Genomic DNA, 17,775 nt, shown 5'->3' with positions numbered 1-17,775 from the left:
AAATAATTAATAGATTTCAGTAATAAAATATTTTCAAAATTTTGGTCATTTAGGCATCCTCGTTTATCTGTAAAGACATTTTTAGTTACACTAAGTCTTTTTGCCAGGGGAATTGGAGGGATTGTAGTGTATATTTTATGAATAACAATTTTATATCAGGATATTCTTTAAAAATACTAAAATCTCGACATTTTTGAAAAAATTATTTAAAATTTGTTAAGTATCAAAATTTAAATCATTATTAACAATTATCTACTGCTGTGGGGTACTGAAAAAAATCATATTAAATATTTTTCCACAGGTTATTTGTTTGCAATCAGCTGCTTGATAATTCATCAACTAATCGTTGTATTAATTATTTATTTTTATTAACAGTATTTGATTTTTCCTCTTAAAATTTAAAATTACAATTGTAAACATTTATTTAGTATCTTTATCCTAAATGTTTTACAATGTTGCAAGTTGAGGTAATGCTAACTGAAATTTTCGTATTTTTTGGTAGACATGGCAAACATTTTACTATCAGAAATTTGTTTTCTTCATTTTGAGTAATTATTAATATGCTATATAAATTGGCTATTGGAAAACAATGTCTGAACTTGTTGATGCTTCATTGATTATTGCTTCCTACTCTTCATCACTATTAATATTAATCTAAAATATATTTTTATAGTATAATAAAATAAAATTAACCAATTCCATTCAAAATAAAAATGGCAGAATTAAGTTGCATTGTAATATCAAAATTTGTCTGAGTTACTGATAAACTCGGACATAATATTTAATGAATATTTAAGTTTTAATATTTTATATATACATAATTTTTTATTATAGTAGTTTTTTTAATATACATATATATTTAAATTATATGCTCATATAAAATAAAATAAATTTTGCATTCAAATATTTTTATTTATAATATAAAAGGCTTTAAATAAAAGTATATCAAAATGTAATTTAAAAGTATCTAAAAACAGATACAGATACCTCTAAAATAATATCTAGATACAGATACTTTAATCAAAAATTTATCTAGATACAGATACGACTTTCTAGAATCTTGTATCTAGATATTTTAACAACTCTGGAGATTAGTGATTTACATCGGGCCTAATTTTTCAAGCCAGGCCAGGTCCTATTTTTTTTTTAAAATTGTCCTGTCCCCCGAAATAGATTTTTAAATTTATTAGAAAAATACGAAAATTACTAAAATAGACACTAAGATTCAAGATAGAACGAAGATTCTACAAGCACAAAAGCAATTTAAAAAAATTAAATAAACGAAATAAGTTTTACTATTATATTATAAAATATCCTATCATTTTTTAAAATATCTTGATGTGGTTGAAGCTTTTATACTTTTATTTTTAATAGCAGCATTAAGGTCTTTGACATATCTGTGCTTAACATTTGTCGAATAGGAATAAATTAATAATTGTTTCTTCATAATGAAATGGACAAAGTAGATTTTTTTAATGACGTTTTTTTGCAAAATAATTTAAAATTTATCAAATACTATATATCAAAATTATTATTTATAATCAAAAACATAAAAATAGTTGTTTTTTAAATTTTAAGCATTTATATTATCAATTTAGTATTAAAAATGAAAGAAAATCATTTTTTGGAAGCCCCCCATGCCTGGTTTTCTACCATGCTAATATATCTCCCTTCAATGAAACAAGAGGTTCGAGGTTCATTCAAATTAGTATGAAGTTCTGAAATGTTTTCTTCTATGATTTTTGTCGATATACAATCTCCTTCCGAATTTCTTTTTTGGGATATAATAGTTTCTAAAAAACTAAATTGATTGATTCCCTTCTGGCACAGATATTTGAAAATTTGGTTATATTAATAAATATTAGAAATTACCTGAGAACAAGCTATCCAGTGTATTTTAATTATTCTTTATTTTCCTTATAAATATTGTCCAAATTTGGTCATATACTCTACTCTATTAAGAGTATTAGGCATGTATACTGTTTTTATTTATTCCAATGTTGAGATATATGATTCAGCAAAATAATTCTTTGAGATATTTCTGCATATTAACCAATGTTATTTAAGATTTCTTGTCTTGTTATTATTGTTTTTTATATTATTTAAAATTTCATTATTTATATTCGACATATATAACATTAGGATATTTGGATCCTGATAAATTAAAAGAGTTTATGTAAACCTACAGCCTCTTTAAGATCTTCTTTTTCACACTCAGTAAAAAAACCTGTAAATTGTTTGTAATTTTAAAAAAGTATATAGCATCCACTAAAATTGACTATTTTCAAAATAATTAGGTAAAAATGTTAATACATCATAAATTGTATTTATCATTAAGTAGGAGCTATTCCATCAAATAGGGATCATAAGGGATTTTAAATTTTGCAATACCCATTTTCTTATATTTATACATATACTTGATTCTTTTATCTTTTACTTGTTTGGCCTTTTTAATCCAATTTTTCACAATGGCTACCATTCTCTAAGTCACACAATAGTTTTAGGAATTTCAAATTTCATTAGGAGTTGAAGCGTGCATCATGTATTTTCACTAGTATATAGATCCCATACATGATGTCTACCCGTTTTATTATAGTGGACGGTACCACTATGTAGCCAGTTAGCAAAGTGAAGAAGGAAGAAGTACAATAATGGTGATGTATTAGTTCCGTTACCGGCAGAATAATGTAAGGAAAAAATAAAAATAAAATAATGTCATATAATAATAATGTACCTTGCATCCTTAAGTAGTATTTAGTGAGGCAACAAAAAAATAATAACCCTTATATCTTGGTAAGTATTGAGAGTTTATGTTAAGTTTGCATGAAGAGTCTCTTACTTGTTTGTTGTTCGGTGTGCCAAATATCGTATGTTCTGTATATCCTGTATGTGCTGTGCCAATGATATTTGGGTTCGTCCGAGTTATTGCGTTATTATTATAACCAGTGTACCTTCTCATTGTTCATTATACAACTAATAGTCTCGTAATTGTTATCGTTATCATCGCTATCGTGTGTCCAGAAAAGAAAGGTCGTGGGTTAATAAAGGAAGTTAAGTTATGTTGTTGTTGTTCAGGTTATTATCATTATCAAACATATTTTATTCTATTTATTGCACGAAAGTAAAGGAGAGGAACGATTTCAATATTAATTTAGGCCATATTTTAACATGTATTGTAAATGTTCTTTTAGGTGTTTCTTGTTTTTGCTGAGTGCCATATAATCTGCAAACGAGAGGTTAATCAGGTCCATATCTTTCAAACATTTCTCCAATCAATAGTATTTAGGAGTTTTCTTTCTATCGTCAGGGCACCATTTCAAGGACGAGAATATCATATTTTCCTGCGAGTGTCTTAAGCTATGGCCTAGTAATTCTAGTCTCCTCAAGGGTATGAGACGATTGATTGGTAGGATATCGCATCTATTCCAGAGCGTTGTATTTGATGTGTTGTATGGGTAATACTTTTGGTGATTCTTCTAAGACATTTGTTTATAAATGTCTGAATTGTGTTTATGTTACTTTTTGAGTCCTGCCAAGTCTCCAGGCCGTAGGTAATGGGTACAATTAGGGACTTGAAGAGTCTTATTTTTAAATTAGTTGATATTTGGTTGGATGACCATAATTTCGACAGTTGATGATAACGGAGTCTAGCATTATTCGTTCTCGATTTCGTATCTAAAAAAGCGAGGCCTAATGATGTTATCCTGGTTCCTAGGTATTTAAAATCTGACACTAATTCTATCGTATTACCCTCAAAGTTAAAGGGGTTTAAGTTACTCGCATCGGTATTTGAGGTGATCAGCTTGGTTTTTGTGTAGTTAACTCTTAAACCATATCCACCACAGTTATTGACAAATAATGATAAAATATTTCTTAATTTGTATTCTGAGTTGGCTAGAATACATACGTCGTCGGCATAACATAGAAAGTTTAGAGAGTTATGCATATCATTGAGGTGCTGTTGATCACTGTTATATGTGTTGAGTGCATATTCCTGTTTAAGGGATTTATTTAGGATATCATTCATTATTACATTAAAAATAATCGGTGAAAGGATGCATCCTTGTTTGAGGCCCCTATTTGCTTTAAAAGGTTGTGATTTCATATTTAGATGTTGAGGAACTACGCTATGATTGTCGTAAATTATCTTAATTAGCGCTATCAGATGCTTATCTATTCCAAAGTTTTCCAGCAAGGGCCATATCTTATGGAGTCAAAGGCTTGACTTAAATCAATCATTAGGGCAAAGATGGGGGATTTATGTATTCTGGCCTTTTCCAGAATGATAGTGTTAGAAAGGAACCCGTTAATGATTGGTTTAATCCTGACCGATATGATGTATGTGAATATTTTTAGTGTGACTGGAATCAGTGCAATACCTCTGTAATCCTTAAGGCAGTTTGGGGACTTATTTTTAGGGAAGTTTAGTATAATTGATGTCATCCATTCGTCAGGAAACTTACCCGTATTCCAAATCTCCCTAAAGAGGGGAAGTAGTAAGCTGGCACTTAGGTCTACCTCTATCTTCCAGAGTTCTGCAAAGATCCCATCAGCTCCAGCAGCTTTATGCATTTTTAGACGATTTGGTCCACAATTTTTTAACCATGGACTTCTTCATATTCGATCCACTTGTAATATATATCCACGATTTAAAAATATGATTTTTTATACAAATCAAAAATGTGGGCATATTCGCACTGTTGACTTGACTCTGGTCAGACATTGCCCACCTCTTTATGTGGCATGGATCGCAGGTATTACATGGAATATATTTTTTAGTAATTATTATTAATAACACTTATTTTTAAGGTTATATGACAATTTAAATTTTTTTATTTCATCAAAATGACAATAAAAATTTCCAATATTACAACTTTTTTTATTTGAGTTTAAATTTGGTTTGCAATTAACATTGTCATGACAATTTTCTTTTTATTAAATATACCTACAGGATCTTTTGACACTATATTTATTAAATAATTTATTATTATAATGATATGGTCTCATGACCTTTAAATGATGTTTATGAAAACCATTTAGTCATTGCAATCCATTCATTTTCTTCGCATCGGAAGTATTCTATTATTATCTACATTAGTTATGCAAATTACAATTAAATTTGGTATATATTTCTAACTCCGATTTATTCAATATTGATGGCCTCTGGGGAAACATTCCAAAAATTAGCTTCTTTCACAAAACATTTCTTAATATGGCCCGTTAAACCACAATGACAGATAATATTGTTCTTATCAATTATTGAATTAAAATTTACAATAATTTTTCGGTCACATGAAAAACTTTTTTCACTATGACCCTTTCGGCCACAAATATAACAGTTATCCGTAAATTTATTATTCTTATTTTTCAACATACACATCACTAGAAAGGTTTTTTAAAATCTCTTTCCTTTATAAGTATTCTATTATCAATATTATTTTATTATTACCTTCAAATTTATCAATATTTTTTGAATTTGAATTTTTTTAACCGCTACTGGTTTATACACATAGACGAAGATAATTTTTGTTTTATTTCACTTAAAATTTAAATTATCATCTTTAGATATAAAAGAATATTTACAAATTATCGGTACTTCTCAAGTATTTACCTCTTCATTCCCATGGAATGGACCATTTGTTTATCCCCACGATATTTTTTAAACTCTTTTAAATTAATTGAAAATATTTTTCATATCCTGATATATTTTATTTATTGTCCGCTGTAACACGGAAATTTTTTAATTATTTCAAAAATTAATTCCAAAAAACTCTAATTATTTTAAAAAAAATTAATTATTCAACAAAATTTTATTTATTTATTTCTAAAATCCTAAATACCTACTGCATTGTGTAAATATAAAAAAGAAACCAAATTATAGCCAGAATCCTGAATACTCTAGAGCTTAAGCAGTATGCCCAAGCAAAAACAGAAGACTTGCTGATATCTACCTAATAGATTGATCCTCTGGTCTTTCAGCAATTTGGGATTACTCCTTTTCTCTTGTATCATCAATTATTTTTTCATCCTTTTTACTTTTTTATCCTCCATCTCCAAATTTTTTTGACAGATATGGTTATATTTTCTCATAAATAGAAATTAAATTACAGTTATCAGTGTAGCGTCTTTTTTACTTTAAATGAGGTAAAAGAAGTTGCAGGAACATACAATGATCTTTATACTCATAGTTTATAAAAATATTAATTTCACCATTCTTTAATGAAGAGTCATAAATTTCAGAATTATTTATTGTAAATGAAATTTTATTCATCCAAGGATCCTAATATTTTTAATTAATAAACATAATATGGTATTAGGTAGGACACCATAATCCATTCATTTCATCAAATATAGATTCCAAGTTATTATCTTTTCTATGGTTGTGAACATAGAATTTGACTTATCCAATTATTTTTATACATGACACTTTTATCAAGGTATTTATGAGACCTTACGCAATTGATAATTGATTCTTTATCTACCAAGTTCTAATATATATATATTATAACATCAAAAAAAATTATATTCGGATTTTCGTAAGCCATTTGTGCAGCGAAAATACAAAATGATTTGTATTTGATACGCATCGTTTACGCAACAAAAAAATCGGAACCAAAAACGCATATATTCAAATACCATATTTTGTTTTTTGCGCAACGTTTATGTATGCGAAATACAGGCCACCATGAATGCAGCCTTATTCATATAATCATTATTCATTGTTAGCGACCATATTATATTTATTTTAATATCAGCATCAAGCGTCTACATAACAGGATATTCATTGGATGCAAAACCTCCACAAAAAACAATAACCCCCCCCCCCCCCCCAAAAAAAAATACATTGCCGCCTTCGAATCCAACGAGATTTAGGCATTACCGCGAATACGTGTATCTAAGATAGATCCTTTTGCTTATACTGAGTATCTTTTTGACACAGGAACAGAAAAGATATAAATATATTTTATATTATCTCTCTGTTCTGTTGTTATATCTTAAAAATATCGGGAAACAGTAACATCAAGATAGATAAATAAAACACCAACCAAAATAATATAGTAAAGTATAATACATTTTAATTACAAGGTAAGTTAATATAATAAAAGCAAAAAATTAAAAAGATTTAACCATATGTTTTTTATTTTTGCATAATACTCAAAAAATAAATGACGATCAAATATATGACAAAACAGATTTAAAAATACATTAAAATATAAAAAATTGGATATTTAATTTTCGTTTTTTCTTTATGTATATTCCTTTAAAATTTTCAATATAAATTATATTTTTATAAATTTACCTTAATTCAATAGTTGTCCTCGATAACCATCTCCAAATATTGATGCATCTTATTATTATAATAACTTGAAATGTCATAAGGAGTAATTTCATTAAGAATTGATGTTTGAACGATTTCGATTCTTGTATTTGGGGATTGATTGACCTATATTTGTTTTATAATAGCCCAAAGAAATTTTCAATTGGATTTAGTTGCAGCAAATAGGGTGGCAAATATTCTATTCACTCTTTAAAACTATCAATGAGGTGGCTTTTATGGATAGATGCATTGTCCAAATAACTGCATCACTAGGTATGATATTAATAAGTTCTATCATATATTCTTGAAATATTAGACAATTATAAGGTTCCTCGATATGCGATAAAATATCACACCTTCGATTCCCATATACTTAAATTTTTACCCTTAGATGGTGGGATTTTAACAGTTGGCGTAACGTTGTATGGTGCTCAGGCGTAAACAGGTACAACATGTAGATTTATGCCTGTCTCATCTAAGAAAAATATTTTTTCTTTGGCTATATTCAATATTTTTATACAATAAATTTGGCGTATATTGACTGTGCCCAATTCTTCCAATCAGGTTCCTTTCCTGTATATTTTTTGGACCATCCTATTTTTTAATTATATTTTCTTATAGTTCCTTCATTTTTTGAAAATCTCGGAGGTAAATTTTCTATATTATCTTTAAAAGTGAATGTAATGTTTGCCATTAAAAGTTCCATTATTTTTCTTTCTATATTGAAGGTGTCTTTTTTTTCTACCTCTCTTTTCAATTACATAATTTTTCAAAGGGTCTCCGATGATTTCGGGATGTTTCGCGTCTTAATTTATTATAAGACGATAAAGACATATCCTGCTACAGATAATAATTTTTTTGCTATATCTATTTTTTCATTATTCCAGTTTTTATATTTCCTTTTTAGAATTACCTAGATTAAATTTGTTGGATAGATAATAGAATCCCTACTTAAAGAGTAAGATTTGATAATATAGAAATTATTTGTAGCAGATATATTAGGTATTGAACTAGATAAAACAGAATCAGGATTTGATGTAAATGAATTTGTAATATTTGTGTTACTAGATAAAATTTGTCGTATATTAAACATTTGAAAAAAATATTAAATTGTATTTTATAAATTTAAGTAATATAGAAATTGTAAATGCAAAAAATTTACATTAGAATTTATACCATATGTATTTTTGTAGTGTTTGTTTTGTTATATAATAATGGATCTTCATTTATTTTTTAAATATTATGTAAAAATAAAGACACATATTGTTTCATTCTATTTTTTGTTTTTAAATAACTTACCCTGTATATTAATGTGTTATTGAATAGAATAGAATAGCATCATTATATAATATTTTTATAGAATAGAATAATTATAAAATATTTTTATAGAATAGAATCATTTTATAATATTTTTTAATATGTAGGATAATTAAAATTTATAGTAGTGAAAAGAGAAAATAGGGAAATTAAAATTATGGAAATAATTTCTACAATATCAAAAATCATTAAATTTTAGATAAAATTTTTTTAAAATGATTAAAGTAGAAAAATATAAAATAACAACTGAATGCCAAGCTTGTATAGCAAAAAACCGATAAAAGGTTCACCCAACTCGTCTAAAAAAATTTCTAAACTTATTAAAGTAATTTAAATGATACAATTATGTTTATATGTACACTTATGTTCTGATTGTTTGTTTGCATTTATCTGAATTAATGAATCTTTTCTTTTTGAATTATATTATTAGAAATCGGAATTATGGATGAAATATTATTATGAAAAATTATGTATGGATCAAATATATTTAGGAAAAATTATGTCTGTTTTTACTTCAAAGACTACACGAGAAACTGAAAGACAATGAAGAATCTTGGTATGTAGAAGAATGCCTATAACACATTCTTATAATAAAATACCAGAGTTATTGAAAGTTATCTGGTTCAAGATTTCAGATAAGCTAATTGCTGCAGTTACAAATCGTCTCCAATTTTATCAAGTCATTTGCTGAATATGGATTAAAATTAAACTATCTTGACAATTTTGATGAGAATACCTTATTCGAATTTAGTGAAGCTAATGATGGTTATAATAGCATTTTTCAGGTTTTTCTTTAGATTAAATGAACAAAAGAATCTTACAGAGGCATATCAGGTGTGTCAGACTTCATCTTTAATTGCTACCAAAGATAGTCTTTCCGCAATATTTAAATTAAAGACTCTTGAATATATTCATTAGAGAGTGCTAGAAAAAATAGACAAACTATGGAATCCATATAAAATCAAATCTTCAGAAATGATAAAGGTGTTAACAGCAGTGTTGTAGTACTTAAATTTTGGCGGGGACACGCTATTACTCTAAAATAATTAGGGGGTACGCTAAAATGGGCAAAAAATTAAGGCTAAATTTTTTTGCTTAGAATTTGGATCAATTGATAGTTTATATCTTAATAAAGTTATATAAAAATTGAAATATATATTGCAAAAATTATATATATTACACAAAATAGGTAAATTTATACAATGCATTTCATAATTATTTAAAAATAACTATGTCGTAATTTTTAAAGGGATCATGACTATCCGGGATCTTCACGGGATTTAAAGGGATAACTAAAAAATTAGGGTTATCACGTTTTAATCGTGATAAAGAGGAATCTTATTTTAAGCGTTTTCCACGAGTTTCGTTGCGTTTTTAATTTTCAATTTTGTTTTTTTTGGCCTTATGATATAAGATATGTCTAGTATAGGGTATCATTCGATAGCTAATCAAATGATTTATTCAAATGGAGGTCAATCTATGCCCCCGTGATAATACCGTATAGTTCTTTATCCTTTAAAAAATTGAAATTTTAAAGGGATCCCTTTAAATCCCGTGAAGATCCCGGATAGTCATGATCCCTTTAAAAATTACGACAACTATATTAGTATAATATAACGCATAAATCGGAATAGATCAAAAAATGTGAAACAATATTCACCCCTTTTTCAATATTTTTAATAATACTCGCACGTTTCCTTGATTGGTTATCGTTATTCCCCCTACTTCTTTGACAATTTCTGGCTGGGGCAAGCCAAACCTTTTTTAGAAACAGTGATGGTAAGCAGTTCTCTCTCGTATCCCCCCTCCACCGTCTACATTCCTGGGTAGCAGGTAAACATTTGAAAGTTTCACGCATTATTTGGAATAGCATTACGATTAATAATATTTAAATCTATGATTTAAAAAAAAACTGATAATCGAACTTTAAAATATGAGGATATTACTTATATTTAAGATTATTATAAAGTTTTAACCTCGGTAGCAATTAAATTATACAAATTATAAGGCAGAGGTATATTTTATGTATCCATACTATTGGTAGTCAAAGTTACTTAGGTAAACTTGAAAATTTAATAAGTTCAAATGTCTAACTACTATATTAAATAATATCCAAGGTGGAATGAGCTAAGAATTAGAAAATATCTTACCTTTAATTTCAGCATCTCACATCCATACTTTAAAACTTATGGATTGAGTCGGATAATAAAAAAATATATACATTCAAAGTATTGATAAAAGTGACTCTAAATATATTAGTAGTGTATAATCAAAGTATCACACCATTTTATTTAATATAATAATCGAATAACCAAGAAAATAATGATTTTTTTTTAGTTAAACAAATATTTCTGAATTTAGACACAAATAACATTAGTGGTATTAAATTATCCTAAAGATCTTAGAAATACTAGAAGCACATAATTATTAACTTTCCATTAATTTTTTTAAAATATAATATGGTTGCCTTAGTTGAAAGGTTATTCAGATTTGGCACAATGTTTAATCAAAAAAACAGAGGCTTAATAGAAAAATTATTTAAAAAATTGATTATTTAAAAAAATAGTGATTTACATTAATAATTAATTTAATAATGTTTGAAATACTATGTAAATTAATATTTCAACGTAGAATTTTCCTTGCTTATTATTAATAAAATGTTTGATTATGTAATCTACCTTATCATTAAACATTATAATTTGACATATTTATCAATTACCGTAAATATTCTTTCCTATTATAAAATGAGCTTTATTAATATTTATTATATAAATTTTAAATAAATGAATCTTAAATCTGATTATACACTTATGTTATTTTCTTCACTAATAAATTATATATAAATTATTTTATATTTTTAAAACTTAATTATTCTAATTTAATAGCTAATGATTATTTTATGAAAACTTGTATTTAAGATACTCTCATTTAGCAAAAGATACAAACACCTTACTATCTGATATTTTTGATAAGACTTGTATCTATATCTATGATCCTTTTTTCACAAAGAATCGGTATCTGTATTTAGATTCCTTTTTAGGACTGGCTCAATTAAAATACTTATAAATTATTTTGAAAATAATGTTTAGATTGAAAATTTCCAGAAAAACATTTTAATATTTGTATCACATCACACCATACCAAACCGATCATGGTACGGCCAGTTTTAGCATTCTAACCTTATACTTTTGAAGATATCTTAGGTCTAAGCATGAAAAATTGCCTTTTTTTACCGAGTGTGTATATTCCTTAATTGAGTGATTGATATAAAATTACGCAATTTTATATAATAAATCTAGTATCAAAATAATAATATTTTTGTCTTTAGAAAATAAAAATAAAAAATTATTTTTAAATATTCCGGTCATGGGTTAATTTATTTGAATATTTACTGATAACCTCTTATTCCCATAATAAAATTTAAAATCTTTATAAATGAAATTTGGGTAAAACCGATTTTATAGAACTTTAGATAAACTATTATCATTGTTAAAAGTATAAAAAAAATTAGAGTGGTGCCTATATGTCTTCATAGGCAACGTCATTTTTTATATAAATTTTAATATTTATTAAAATTTCTTTTCCTAATTAAAATGAAACAAAATTTAATTATGTATACTATTAATAAACTAACTAAATTTTGTAATCCTTAGAAGAAAATATTAATTAAAAGTTTCTTTTTTCCTAAATAAAATTTAAAAAATTTAATCATGCATAGTATTAATAAACGAACAAGATGTTTTAATCCATTTAATATTCCTGACTATCAATGGCCGAAAAATATTAAAGAAAATTCAATACTGATAAAAAGATTTGCACTTGATACCATATAAAACTTTAACTAACTAAAACTATTGGCATGGATGTCGATATGATTGAATCAATTAATACAACAATAACAGAAATATGAGAATCGTCCATTAAAAAAAGATATCACCCCCGCCCCTAAATGATAAAATTGCAAGAGCCATCGCAACAAGCTTAAATGTTGAGGAGACAATAAGGAATTAAGGTACAAAATAAAATACAGATGATATATCAGTATATATTAAAGATAAATTCACAATTATCATATTATAATAATGCAGATAGCTGGTGAAAGATAAATGAATTTCAAGTATCTTATCATATGGCTAAAACGGTTAAGATACTTACTATGGAAAAGAGTATTTATCAACAACTGATTCGAAATCTGGAAGAAGTATCGGGTATAGTTGTAAGTATAGTTAATGCTATAAAATCTTTCTACGACAACTGTGATATTAGTATAGAAATTTCTGACATAAAATATGCATTGTCATATATAAAAGATGGAAAAACAAAAATAGAGAACATGTTAGTTCTTGGTAATTTAAAAAAAATATATATTCAGTTCAGAGAAATAAATTTTAATATTTCTTTAGGACTTTCTAAATCAGTCTAAGGCCGCAAAATTGTATATTGGTGGGAGGTAGTAATACATATGTTTGTATTTCTCACCAAAATTTTACATTAATGATATATGTGCAAATTTTCTACTTTTAACAAAATACCATGAATATCCTCTTACAACATACAAACACTTTTAACTCAAAAATTTATGTAATCCACAAACAATTTCTTGCAAGAACTGCTCAGGGCCAGAATATATTATAAAGCGACTTGAGAAAATATTCAATTTTAACAGGGTAGATTTTATTAATTATTGGAAACAATAGTCAAGAGAGATTATAAATTTATCTTGAAAAAATGGAAGCTTTTTTCTATCTAGTCGGCAATCAGATTATAAAAATTATATTAGATTAAGAGAAAACGGTGAATTTTTAATTGTATGTGATTTTGCATAGATATAGTCTTGTTATTCTATGTGCAGGGCAAAGTTATCAATGGACTAACACACAGTCAACAATTCATCCACTTGTTATTTATAATAAAGACATACTATCGTTTGTTAAGATTTCGGATTGCTTGCAACATAATACAAAAGCATTGCACTTTTTCAGACATCTTGAAAATTTCAAATTCTACGCGATATCCCCAATTTTTTTATTTTTCTGTCGGGTCGGCGGCTCATTACAAAAATCAAAAAAATTTCCAAATATATGTCATTAGGTGAGAGATATTGGCATTCCAGAGAATGGTACCTGATATTTTCACGGAAGGCGATAGTTATATTTTATTATCTTTATTTCTCTCTCAAAAATTATTATATCTTTTTATAACTATATAATATATTATTATTTCAACAATATTTACATGTGTATATTTTAAGGTTATATTAAGAAAAGTTATTTTAGCATATATAGAAAGAAAAGTACAATAAGGTTATAATATATTTTACAAAAAGAAAAAGAAAAAGAAAGAAAAAATACAAAAGGTCGTATGAATAATTTTATAATTTAAAATATGTTTAACAGTACCTTTCAGTCACTGCGCATGGAAAAAGTGCACATGATGATGAAATATTAAATTTATCAATTAATTACATCTTTCGAGATAAAATTCTTAATAATAAGATTAAAATCCTCATTCTAATGATAATTTAAAAATCTTTTTAACCTTCATTCTTAAACAATTTAATCTTTATAAACAAAAGGATATATACTTTTTAAATTTCAATAATATTTTAAAATTTTAAGAAAATATAGTAATTTTTATATTAATTTTTAAAAATAAAATATATCTATTCATAACTGCAAATTTTATGGGGATTCCAAAAATAAATAAACTAAAATCCGACCCAACATATTTCTTTTAAATTTTGCAAATAAAAAATGAAATTTTACTTCCCAACACCATTTACTCGCTAAGATATGTTGGTTTTAAGAATGGAAAAAAGCTACATTTTTTTGACAAAATGCACTTCATTTATTTTTAAATAAAGAAAATATAAGCTAAAGCAATATTAAATTTTATAATATGACATATAAATGAATATAATAATCGAATTCAATTAATACCTGTATTTAACCCAGTTAAGTAGAATAATTAATAAAGAGTTAAATATAGCTAATTAATTATTTAGATAATCATTTGAATACTAGTTATATGATTTGCTATCTTTAATATTAATTTTAAAATTCTTACCATTTTAGTTATACATTCAATGTCATCGTTAAGGCATGCTGGCTTTTATTATTTAGGTGTATTAAAGTCATTTATTTTATTTAGAAAAAAATTTGTAAAAATATCTTAGAACAATTAAATTAAGGCTCGATGAACTCATTGCACTGTAGTTATTTATAAAAAAATTTAAACTTTATTTTCCTAATTTAGCTAATTATTTTAATTTTTAGCATATGGAATCCTATGAAGAAATAGAAAACAACGAAAAACCTATAACCTCTCTCGATCCCAACTTAGCTGCTATCAGAATCCAGGCCTTATATAAAGGTCACAAGGTCCGAAAAGATTACAGACTACTATCTAACTCTAATAAGGTTATTAACCTTTATTTGATTAATAGATTCGGTTCACGACTAAAGAATTAAATTGGTTTTGTTCTGAACCTTTATTTATAATAGATTCGGTTCATGGCTAAGGAATTAAATGCGTTCTGTTCTGATTCTGTTCAGCCTAAAATTTTAAACGTTCAATTTGGATTAGGGAATATTTATAAATATAAAAAATATACATTTTAAATTATTATTTTGATATAGGTAAAAAACAAAATACGAAACATAAACAAGTCATGTATCATTAAAAAAAAAATTATTTACTCTTATTAGCTGTAATATAAATATATAAAAATTTAATCTAAAACTTTTATGTAATTTTTTATCGTTTAATTTTGAGTGGAAGTAATTCACTCCAATTCGGAAATGTCTTATTATTATCTTTTACTTTGAAGCAGGCGCGTAATCAAGCAGAGGTAATACCCCCTCCCCATTGTAAAAATTTGCATGTTTTCGTAAATATCATTTTAAGCTAATAAAAATTATTCCCCCTTTACATCCCCCACTTCCCTCTCCCAAATATATACAATATCTAACTATAAATAAAAATTTGAAAGAAAAATTAGTAAAAGTTAATAATTTTTAATTGGCTATAATTCAAAATTTTTAAAAAGCATTTTTATTAAAAAAAGTGAAAACACAAAATTATTTTTATAAAAATACAAAAAAAAGCCCTACAATATTTGGACCTAAAGACCTCCAATAAAATTTGAGGAGGAAAACCCCACCTAACAGTGTTTACCCCCTACCCCCTTAGCAAAATCCTGGATACGTCTATGCGTTGAATTATTCACAATCATTTCAATAATCTTTTAAATTGACAATAATTTTAAAGTAAATAACTGGTATAGATGAATATGTGCTTAATAATTTAAATAATTTATCATAATTAAATCAAAAATGTAAAAAAAATTCCTGAAGTCTTGCCTAAATAAATATATAATTATTTTTATTTCCTAATATATGAATGTATGCTCAACTATTTCGAACTCTGGTTTATAAAAAATTGAGGTGGTTCGGTTTTTTTAATCAAGGGTTGCTTAGTTTTACAAAAACCCGGGTTCTCTTCTCCGGATTCGTTTTTGATTTGAAAATATGGATTTATCATATTAAGATTGAAGGTTTAGCACTTGCTTCAGCATATTATAATACTTTTTAAATACATGTCCATATCTATTTTTTTTAAGGGGGGAGATGGTAATTAAGGAGGATTTATTTTTATAAAAATTCTAATCATATTATCAGCTTTAAATTCATAATTCCGATAGATGCTCATTAGTGGAAAAACCTTCTATCATTGTGCTTTTTAAAAAGCTTTTTAATCCTTTTAGATTAATGGACGCTCGGCCTGAATACTGGTAATATGAATGTCAGTCATCTAAACTAAATTGTCTAAATTAGAAACCTGCAATATTTTCCGGTTTGAACCCGCCCATAGGCCAAGCCTTCTATGTCGCAAATTTAAAAGCTCATAGGGAATAAATCTCAAATTCAAAATATTTATCTTAACCTCTATTTTAATATTATGCATTAAATTTAAATATTCAGCTATAACTTAATAATTTAATGATGTTTATCTATTTTATTATAATTATTACAAAATATGATATGAAAATGAATAGTAAACATTTCCTCCTCTTAATTTATTTTTTAAAACTTTTCTTTTATAATTTTGATCAAAAAATTATGAATGGAGGGTTAGGTCCTAATAAGATGACCCTCCAAAACTTTAGTTTAGATTAAGTAACCTTGGTGGATCACATATTTTGATTGACTTATGAAAATTGTTTATCTATTAATTAGAGAAATATAAATTTTCTAATATTCTTGCCTTGTCTTATTTAATCATAATAATTTATAATAATCCAAAGAGAAGATTTTGAAAAACATCTTCCTTTTTTTTAATTTTCGCGCGCTCTGCTTTTCTTCTATCTTACATTTTACAATATTTTGACGCAAAATATCCTGAAAACATTTTCCATCTTTATCACAATTTAATCAATTAATTGTAGAAAATTATTAAGTCATCAAAATGTACCTTTCATCAATTTTGGTTTTTGCTAAGGAACCAATACTATTATTCTATATAAAAAGTTAGATGTTGGTCAAATTAAAATGATAATAATTTTATGTAATTTTTTTTAATTGCCATTATTTGGCAAAATTTCTAGATACATAATTCAGTATATTATAATTTCTTGGAAAATTTATTTTGATAGAATACTTTTTATCATACATAAAACCCCATTTGTGTTTATATGTTATATTAATATACTTGATTCCTAACCTGAGGTAGTTGAGCATATCGGTATTTTTAGTGTTTCTAAACGAGCGTTTAATGTAAATAAATTTAATTTTTTGAAAAAACATGGTTAACGGCGTTCATTTTATTTATACGAATTTTGAACGTGAGCATTCACTATGACGAACATGTTCGGGTAATACGTTAATTTCTTTAAAAAAATGTTTAATTAAAATAATCTGATTTTTTTAAAATAAAAGATTTCATTTTCTTACTCAGCTGTGTCCTTCAAATATTTTTTAGACTTTCCTTTCTGGTTCGTGTCAATTTTACTTTAATATGGTTTATATTTTTATTATGCCATACATTATTTTAGAGATAATATATATGTTATATTGGGATAAGGTATCTATGTGGATTAGAAATTTCTGAATTTTATATCCTTTATTTAGGGAAATTTTTAA

At 26.0% G+C, this 17,775-nt stretch overlaps 1 protein-coding gene across 1 annotated transcript in view; it reads left to right on the top strand.

Annotated features, from left to right (window-relative positions):
• The window catches only part of LOC135929936 (abnormal spindle-like microcephaly-associated protein homolog), a 52,906-nt gene that overhangs the window by 29,614 nt on the left and 5,517 nt on the right, over positions 1–17,775 (top strand). The window contains exon 5 of the mRNA XM_065466687.1: positions 14,911–15,054. Coding sequence (XP_065322759.1) covers positions 14,911–15,054 — 144 coding nt within the window. The remainder of the gene's footprint in view (positions 1–14,910; positions 15,055–17,775) is intronic.

Source organism: Gordionus sp. m RMFG-2023, chromosome 5 (genome assembly GCF_954871325.1).
Source record: "Gordionus sp. m RMFG-2023 chromosome 5, tfGorSpeb1-WG-v2, whole genome shotgun sequence".
In the NCBI taxonomy this organism is placed as follows: domain Eukaryota; kingdom Metazoa; phylum Nematomorpha; class Gordioida; order Chordodea; family Parachordodidae; genus Gordionus; species Gordionus sp. m RMFG-2023.
The sequence above is the reverse complement of the archived record's forward strand: the minus strand, read 5'-3'. Positions and strand labels throughout refer to the sequence as shown.